This window comes from Chrysemys picta, chromosome 1, assembly GCF_011386835.1.
Source record: "Chrysemys picta bellii isolate R12L10 chromosome 1, ASM1138683v2, whole genome shotgun sequence".
NCBI lineage: Eukaryota > Metazoa > Chordata > Testudines > Emydidae > Chrysemys > Chrysemys picta.
The window spans coordinates 274,505,242-274,514,202 of record NC_088791.1 but is presented as its reverse complement, the minus strand read 5'-3'; the positions used below and the strand labels follow the sequence as shown (position 1 = coordinate 274,514,202).

Below are 8,961 nucleotides of genomic sequence, written 5' to 3'. Positions count from 1 at the left end.
TATGAGGAGAGGCTGAGGGAACTAGGATTGTTTAGTCTGCAGAAGAGAAGAATGAGGGGGGATTTGATAGCTGCTTTCAACTACCTGAAAGGGGGGGGAGGGGGTTCCAAAGAGGATGGATCTAGACTGTTCTCAGTGGTAGCAGATGATAGAACAAGGAGTAATGGTCTCAAGTTGCAGTGGGAGAGGTTTAGTTTGGATATTAGGAAAAACTTTTTCACTAGGAGGGTGGTGAAGCACTGGAATGGGTTACCTAGGAAGGTGATGGAATCTCCTTCCTTAGAGGTTTTAAGGTCAGGCTTGACAAAGCCCTGGCTGGAATGATTTAGTTGGGGATTGGTCCTGCTTTGAGTAAGGGATTGGACTAGATGACCTCCTGAGGTCCCTTCCAACCCTGATATTCTATACTACAGTTAACTGTGTTTTACCCTTGCTAGCAGACTAGGATGACATTTCTTCCTTTAGCCAGTTTGGCAGGTTGTTTTTTTGCAGCGTAAGCAGCCTCCCCACCATACCCCACTAACAATGACTGTTATCAGTTTGTTCCATTGGGCCATGTCACAGATCTGTGTGGAGTGCATCACTTTACACGCTGCTGCTGCTGTACCTCTGTTCATACCCTGGCAAGCACTCTATATTCACTATTACACTTGTTTTATAAGTAGGATTGAGAGGAAAAAAATCCTCCCACAACAGATTTTCAATCACTTACATTGGCGCGAGCAAGGCTGTAGTGTGTACACTGACATAATTATGTCAACATAAACTGCCTTACATTGACTTAACTCTGTAGTGTAGACCAAGCCTTAGGGCTTGTCTATACTTACTGCGCTGGTTCGACGGCAGGCAATCGAACTTCTGGGTTCGATTTATCGCGTCTAGTTTGGACGCGATAAATCGAACTCAGAAGTGCTCCCCGTCGACTCCGGTAATCCTGCTCGCCGCGAGGAGTACGTGGAGTCGACGGGGGAGCCTGCCTGCCGGGTCTGGACGGCGGTAAGTTCGAACTAAGGTACGTCGACTTCAGCTACGTTATTCACGTAGCTGAAGTTGCGTACCTTAGTTCGATTTGGGGGTTTAGTGTAGACCAAGCCTTAGTTGCAAAGACTCTGCACTGTTTATTGGCCTTATATTTTGTTGCCATTTTTGCTAGCAAATCCCCTGCAGAAGAGGAGGATTCTAGTGGAGCTTTCTAAATACATAAATGATCATGATGAAATGAAGTAGCGGTTCAGTGAAAAAAGCACATAAATACTATACACTGTATTTTGTAAGTCTCTACACATTTTAGGCTGGGCACCACACATTATGCCAAGCAGCAAACATAAATAGCAAGGTCAAAAAAGTAAACAACAATGATTAGAGTGCACATAACTCGCCTGCTTTATTGACTGGCAGTTTGATAGGATCCAATGATAACTGAAGTAGTTACATGCTTTTTGACAGTGAATTCTTATCCATCGATCTATTGACCATTGTCTTCTGTCAGCAAACAGAACTAAATCTAAGTCTATTTCTAATGCTCATTACTGGAAGAAACACACACCAGTCTAATCTTGCTTAATACTGTATATGTTGAAGTAAAGACATTTGTAGAGGGCTTTGCAGAATGTTGCTGCTTATTTTTTGTCTTAGTGCATCCATGATTTTTTATCTAAGATTGAATGTTAAAAGTTATATACAAGTAAATTGCTGTTCATTGCCAGTCATCCATTCCTTCTTCTCTTCCTTTTCTTTCCTTTTCTCAGTTCTCCCATGCTGTCTAATTTCTTCAAGGATCTCTGCCTTCTCTCCCATTTCCTTTGGCACTGGGTCTGTGCTGCTTGATTCTTGATGCTGTGATCACAGTTTCAACACCAGGGCCATTGCTCAACTTCCTCCAAACTGTTGTTTCTACTGTATCTGTGCCTTAAGAGTGATGCTCTCTGTTGATCTGCTCAAGGGCTTCAGGCACATCAGGGAGCTGTGTCTCCCTACTTTATGTTGCATCTTTTCAGTCTTCCCCCAGATTTCAGAACTGGAATACTGCTTGTTTTTGTTTCAGCCACAAGACCAATTACTCTCAGCCTTACCACTTCAGATTGTGATTTTGTCAGAACTCAAACTAAACAAGGTAGTTTGATCAGAACCAGAATGTGCGATCTCTAGGGAACACCCAGGGTACTGCTGTTTAGAGCACAATGGGGTCTTTTTGCACATGGTAAAGAACAGGACTGAGAGTCAGAAGACCTAGGTTCTCTTCCTAACTCTGTCACAGACTTTGGGCAACTCACTTAGGCTTTTTGGCCCTCAGTTTCCTCATCTATAATATGAGGAAAAGTAAAACTCATGTACCTCAGGATAGAAGTAGTGAAATTTAATTCATTAATATTTGTAAAGTGTTTTGGAGATCCTCAGGTGGAAAGCACTTGACAAATACAAGCGCATCATTTAGTAAGTGACACTCTTACCTGAGTCATTACTGAGCCAATACTTTCACATAGTGTTTTCTAGATGGGACTAGCAAATGAGCATTGAAGTGACTCCATCTGTTATTTGTCGATCAGTTTGTCTAGTACCTGAAGAGTATTGGATTTAAGGGGCTTTTATGATCTGAATGCATTTAGCAAGCAATGCTAAAAAGACATTTAAAATGCATAGTATCACCCTACAAAATGATTAATAATTTCTAGATTTTTAGCTTTACCTGCAATTATTTTGCTTTCTGTGTTCAGTAAAATCTAAGACATTATGTACTAGAAAATGCAACATGTAGCAAGTATTCATCCATGTAGATTAGGTGACAGTTAGAAACAGCCATAATAAAGCGACCTCAATTTACAGATGAAATTTCCTCTTTTTATCGGGAGTGATATTAAAACAATCTATTTCCAAAGGACTTACTTGTTTCTCTCATTAATTATGTCTGTGCTTTGCCAGTCAAGATCTACAATAAAGCTGTGCTGCTTCTTTAAAATGTTGATAACCACCATATTATGGGCCTAAATCTATCATTACACTTTGTTTCTCCCATGCGTGAGGTCTTTCACATCGCTGTTCACTCTCATCACAGACAGTAGTGTGTTTTAACAAGTATGTCAGTAAAACAGGTGTGTGAGATTAGCCGTCTAAATTTTGAAAAGATCCAATTACTTTTTAAAACAACTTTTCTATTTATTGTTTGTAATACATTTCTGAAAGCTTGAGAGCATGAGGAGGTCAAAAAAGGGTGCAGCCTTCCCTGGCACCTAGGGGACTTTAGCCAATGCTAGCAATGTGGGATAGTCTGATGTGGCGGGGCATCATGCTGAGAAAGGTGGATCAGCAGTTGACTCTTGGTGCGGTTCCCAGCTTTGGTGCTTGAAACACCTGGGAAGGCGCTCCCAACTGCTTTTCCTCATCTCCCTGTGTTGAAGTTGAAACCAAACAGATTTCACTGGCCCATTAGAGCAGAGGCCAACTGCACTAAGATGGTAGGCATTTCTGCAGAATAGGTCAGTACTCTGCATTTGGACCAGGTTCTGGATCACGAGGGAGGGTCCTCTTGCTCAAAGCCTGAAGCCAAATTCATGCATTGTTCAGCAGGTGAAAATAGTCAGGTGGCTGTCTGTATCACATCAAGTCTGGCTGAAGAAGGATCAGCAGGTTGGGAATATGGTGGAGATATGGCCTTTCCCAAGGCAGAAAAGATTACTTTGTGTGACCCTCCACACTGTGCCTCAGTCTGTCACATGGGCAGAGTTTTAACCCTAAAGATTTTCCCTCAGCCATTCAGTGGGGAAGTGGTCTTCCTGTTGATCAGTCGACTGACAGGTCAAAATCTATCTAAAAGCTGCCAAACGGACAACAACCCCCCGGCCCCCAAACCCTAACTACTATGAGAATTATTAATTTTCTGAGATCTAACATTTTTAAAATAAGTCGCTGTGGACACTGCTGAATTGTGACCCACTTCCACAGGCACTAAGGAAGAACAGGCGCAGTTGGTGCTGCATTCCCTTATCTGCCCACAGGTAGGGAAGGTGTGAGGACACTGAGGATGCATGTACAGCCCCAATGGACAGCACTGACCAAACTTTTTTGGACTCATGACATGAGTCCATACATACTAGAAGAGGGTATCTGCAGAGCTTTAATTAAAAGTAAATACAAACCAATTAAAAATTAATCTTCCAGGATATTACTGTGAAGCCTTCAGGAACTGCTTATCAACCTGTACATCAATTCAAATATACCGTATATACTCTATCATACCGTATATACTCTATCATAAGCCAGTTCTTTTATAAGCTGACCCCTCCAAGATGGATAAGTAAAAATGGAAAATTTTTATGACCCGTTCATAAGCCGACCCTATAATTCAGGGGTCAGCAAACTTTGGCTCCTGGGCCATCAGGATAAGCCACTGGCGGGCAGAGATGGTTTGTTTACCTCAAGCATCCGCAGGCACGGAGGTAAACCTAAGTAAACGAAGTGTTCCAGGGGCAAGCCAGCTACTTACCCTGATGGGCCGGACAGCAACTGGTGGGGAAATTTTTTTGGGGAGGAGAAGCTGGGGGTCAGGGGAGTAACCCCTGTGATCACCCCCCACATGACCCCACCCCTAGCCTGGGACCCCCACACTCTCCCCATCCCATCCCTTCCAACCTTATCTGGGGAGGGCCAGGGGGGGATGTCTGTGGCCTGGCTGGAGCTGCTCCGGCAGACCGGGCAGTGCAGCTGCAGCCTACTCCAGCGGGCCAGACCAGGCGGCACGGTCACAGCATGTTCCAGTGGGCTGGGCCGGGTGGCACGGCCGCAGCATGCTCCAGCTGCAGCCTCCTCTGGGGGGTGGAGCTGAGTGGCATGGCTGCAGCCTACCAGCCCCGGAGTTGCAGCTGCTTTGGAGACTGGGGGGAGAGCAACGTGGCCAGAAGTGGAGAGACTCTGGCCTTGCCTCTTCTGTTCTGGCTGTGCTGCCTCTCCTTGCTTCCTCTGTTGGGGAGAGGGGCTGTGTCCCACCTCTCCCTCTCCATACCCATTCATAAGCCGACCCCCTTCTCTGGTGCTTCCCTTTTTTACTAAAAAATTCAGCTTATGAACGAGTATATATGGTAATACTTTATGTGAAGTCTAGTAAGATTACCCAAGTTTTCTTAAAGGATGTTCAAGCAAACTTTTTCTATCTAATAAATAATACCATAAGCAACTTTACCATACCAAATAGTACCATAAAGCAGTTTACGAGCTGGTTTTGAATTTGGTTCTTTAAAAACGAATACATTTTATTTGTGAAATGAAATGATTTGGTTTTGACCCATTCTAAAATAAAGTCTTACACATTCATTAGACTTTCACTGTATAAAAATGTACAGTGGTTTTATTGACATGTACATTCCATTATGTTTACAGCTGCAAGATATGAGGCACACTCAGTATTGCACTTCATTAAAATTTCAGGCTCAAACATAACCCAGAAGTTTAATTGAAACTGCTGTTGTAACTTAGTAATTCTTATACAGGACAAACATTGATATTCTTTATATACAGCGTGATACTTGTTACATTTATGCCTTCCTAACACAATTTTTTTTGTAACAGTCTAGGAAATAAACGAGAATACTCCTCTTTCCCACCCCCACCCATGATGCAGTTACAATTGTACAGGATTACAAAAAGTCAGTATACAATAATCCATTTTTTCTTTCTTCGTCTGAAAACCAGCATCATTCATAGTCCACAGACACAGAGATCCTTTAATAGCAATTATTTATTTGTAAATGTCCAATGCTTCATAGCCGATGACTGTAATGGCCACATGCAAACATCTCACAATTTTTGATGTCTTAGTTCAAAAAATGTCAATTTCTCACAGCATGGTACATGGTATTTGGCATCCTTCTTGCACTGTAAATTGTTCCTTTTACCTGGGTTATGAAATGGTCCCATCCTCATCCTGACTGGACTTTATATTCTGTTTAGGACACTTGTGGGATGAGGACAACTGTTTTGCTCTGGTAAAAAAATTACTAGTCTAAAAAGTGTGTGCATTTCTGCAAACTCCACATCCCAGAGCAAATTCCTCACCAGTGGGTGGATGGACAACATGAAGTGGACACTCTGTTCCTTCAAGTTGTTTGCCTTTCGGACCTGCAATCAGTGTAAAGGGAAAAAGACATTTTCAAAACTTCCAAATCTTATGTAAATAAAACTGTACAAGTATTGAAAAACACAGTATTAAACAGAGAAATCTGTCTGAATTTATAGGACACCGATAAAAAAGATTTGGGAAAAATGCAGTTAGTATAGGAAAAAGTAGTTACGGGCCACTTTCACATGACCAGCTTCTATCAGGCATTTAAAAATTAGAACTTTTACAGGATGAAAAGTGAATAATTGTGAGCAGTTTGACTAAGCCTAACAAGAAGGGCCAGGACTGTTGGCTTCTACAAGATTTACAACTTCAGGTCAAGGATTAAACACAAATTTGAAGAAAAACCCCAGACTATTCGACTGCTATCTAGTCATAGTAAATCAAATTCATTATGGAAAATTTACAGTCAAAATTTTATTGAAAGAAAATTAAAATTTCTTTAAATGGATCTTCAATACAGTGAAAAAAGTTTCAGCCCAATGTGAAACAAGAACCTTTACATCTGAATAACATATACTTGTTAAATGAAATTTCAACTGAAGAACAATTTAGGAGTTAGGCCAACAATTACTTCCCTGGTGTATAAGTGAAACATTAAGCAATGTAGTAAAAGTATGTATTGCCCTTTCCCTTCAAGTTATCTAACACTATGTGAAAAGCTATAGGTAGCACATGAAACATAATATTAAAATTCACAATTCTGGTGAGACCATCAGATGCAGTGGCACACGATGATGCCAGGAACTAGGGGATCAGCACAGTTCAAAGTGCTTTCCTTTATAATTGCAGGATAAGTACTCAGCTCTGGCTACACCATTTCATGTTAGGAAGTTTGTTTATTATCTCTCTTGGTCCATGTGATAGCATGCAACTCCAGTAGTGCGTGGAGGCAATTTGCTGAAGAAAGGAAGTTTCAAAGTATCTAAAGATGTGTTGATTTTACTGTGATAATAGCATTGCCCATTTTGGAAACCAATACTTCCAGAAAGAAATGAATCACAGAACAAAATAATCCATACTATGAAGATTATCTAAACTGTTGAATTTAAGACATCACATGATTAATTTTGCTATATTTCTAAAAATTAGCAAGATCAATTGTAATAGAATAACTGGCTGACTAAATAATTTTCTGGTAATTTAGATTGTTAAAACTGTTCTGTAAAAAACATTACCTGCAGGACAATGTGGAAGTTCTTCTTTAGTGATGCTTGTCATTCTTTGGAAATCATCATGGCAAGCATTGCAGAAATGTGTTGTCCCAAAGCAGAAAAACACAGCTACTGAGCAGCAGTACCGACATTTGTACTCCAAGAAATCTGTACCATGTTTGGGACACATCTGCATAGAAAGAAAACAAAAAAGTGCTGTTAACATTAGAAACCGAACTGTAACATGTAAGCAACATATTTACATATTTGAAACATCTGTCAAAAATGAAACAAATATGTATATTTTACTACAAATAAACCTAATTGCTGTACAGCTCAGATAACTATTTAAAAATCTTTAAAAGAAAACAAAACTAGTCTGCTTACCTGTGCCCTTGAAACATCAGAGCATGCACCACAAATAAGCTCTCTTGGATCATAATCATCTCCTTGTCCAGCCTCAGCATCACAACGAGCTTCACCACCAAAATATGCCTAAATGTGACACACAAATGACAGAAGATTAAAACTGAAGAGATTGGGGACAAACAGTTTATATTCCTGTTACCAAATTCATATGCATGGAGAAGATGATAAAGGCTCTTCTACAATCTGTTTATTAGGTTCTATAAGGTTAAACCTTTTAAAAAAAATAATCCTTTTTCCGCCATGACCCTCAAAATGGCCAAAAATTATCCAGCAATCCAACATATCCCACATACATGTCTTTAATATGTGCAAAAGATTGCAGAGTTTGGATCACGGGATGATTTTTAGGCCATTCTATGAGTGCATATCATAGAAGGTGGGGGCAGGGTGGTGCTGCTGAGGTGATGCTAGAGTTGAAGGGAAGCTTCTCCCTCCCTTCTACTTTCCCATCTGCCAGCAAGGTACTCAGATCCAGGGGAGGGGAAAATCCTGCCCCAGTGGGCTATGAAGCTGGCTTGAAGTGCCACTCCCTCTGCCTTGGCCCTTAGAACCAAGTCCTAAATGGGCAAGGTAGCAGAAAAACTGCTCTCCAATTGGGTGGAGAGCAACAGGGTGGGCAAAGACAGCAGAAGTGAGGAGTAGGAAATGAGCTGCACCTTCCTTCCCATGCTCAGGCTCCTGCTGGCCAAGGCATTTTGCTGCTCTCAGTTTTTGGTTTTATGGCACAAAGGCACACCAGGCAGCCATAAAACACACACTAAGCAGGGCTGCCTACTCTGTGGAATTTCCTTATATACTTAAGTGTTTTCAGACACTGCTATTGATTGGTGGGTGGGAACCCCCATCTTATTAGCTGCCCTTTCCCAACCTCCAGGGGAAAGACAGCTAATCAGAGCTACTGGATATACTAAATTATAGGACTCTCAAGTAAAACAGCAGCTGCTTCCTGCTATCTCTGCACTGCCTGAAACGCACCCTCTTTCTGCCTAGGGGGATGTGGGTGGACTGTCAGTGATATTTTCTCCTCCCTGAAAAAAGAGTCTGGAAAGGAGTCTCCAGGCCACAATCCAGGAAGGAAAACCCTTTTGGAACCCTGCAGACCAGAGAGAGGAGACTTCTAAACGGTGTGCTCAGGTGTTAAACGTTAGGCGTGAGTGAGGGTTCAGGAATTAAATAAAATCACAGGTGTCAGTAGCCTGAGGATAACTAAATGACAGATTGGGGGTGAATACTAACATACTGGAGTGGAGTCAATACAGAATAATACAG

General features: G+C 41.5%; 1 protein-coding gene across 28 annotated transcripts in view; it reads right to left on the bottom strand.

Moving 5' to 3' along the window:
• Window positions 1-5,304: 5,304 nt before the first annotated feature.
• The window catches only part of MYCBP2 (MYC binding protein 2), a 384,804-nt gene continuing 381,147 nt past the window's right edge, over window positions 5,305-8,961 (bottom strand). For all 28 annotated transcript variants that reach the window (XM_008178543.4, XM_008178544.4, XM_008178547.4 and 25 more), the window contains 3 exons: window positions 7,651-7,758; window positions 7,288-7,453; window positions 5,305-6,108 (listed from right to left, as the gene is read on the bottom strand). In XM_008178543.4, coding sequence (XP_008176765.1) covers window positions 5,993-6,108; window positions 7,288-7,453; window positions 7,651-7,758 — 390 coding nt within the window. In that variant the 3' untranslated portion in view covers window positions 5,305-5,992. The remainder of the gene's footprint in view (window positions 6,109-7,287; window positions 7,454-7,650; window positions 7,759-8,961) is intronic.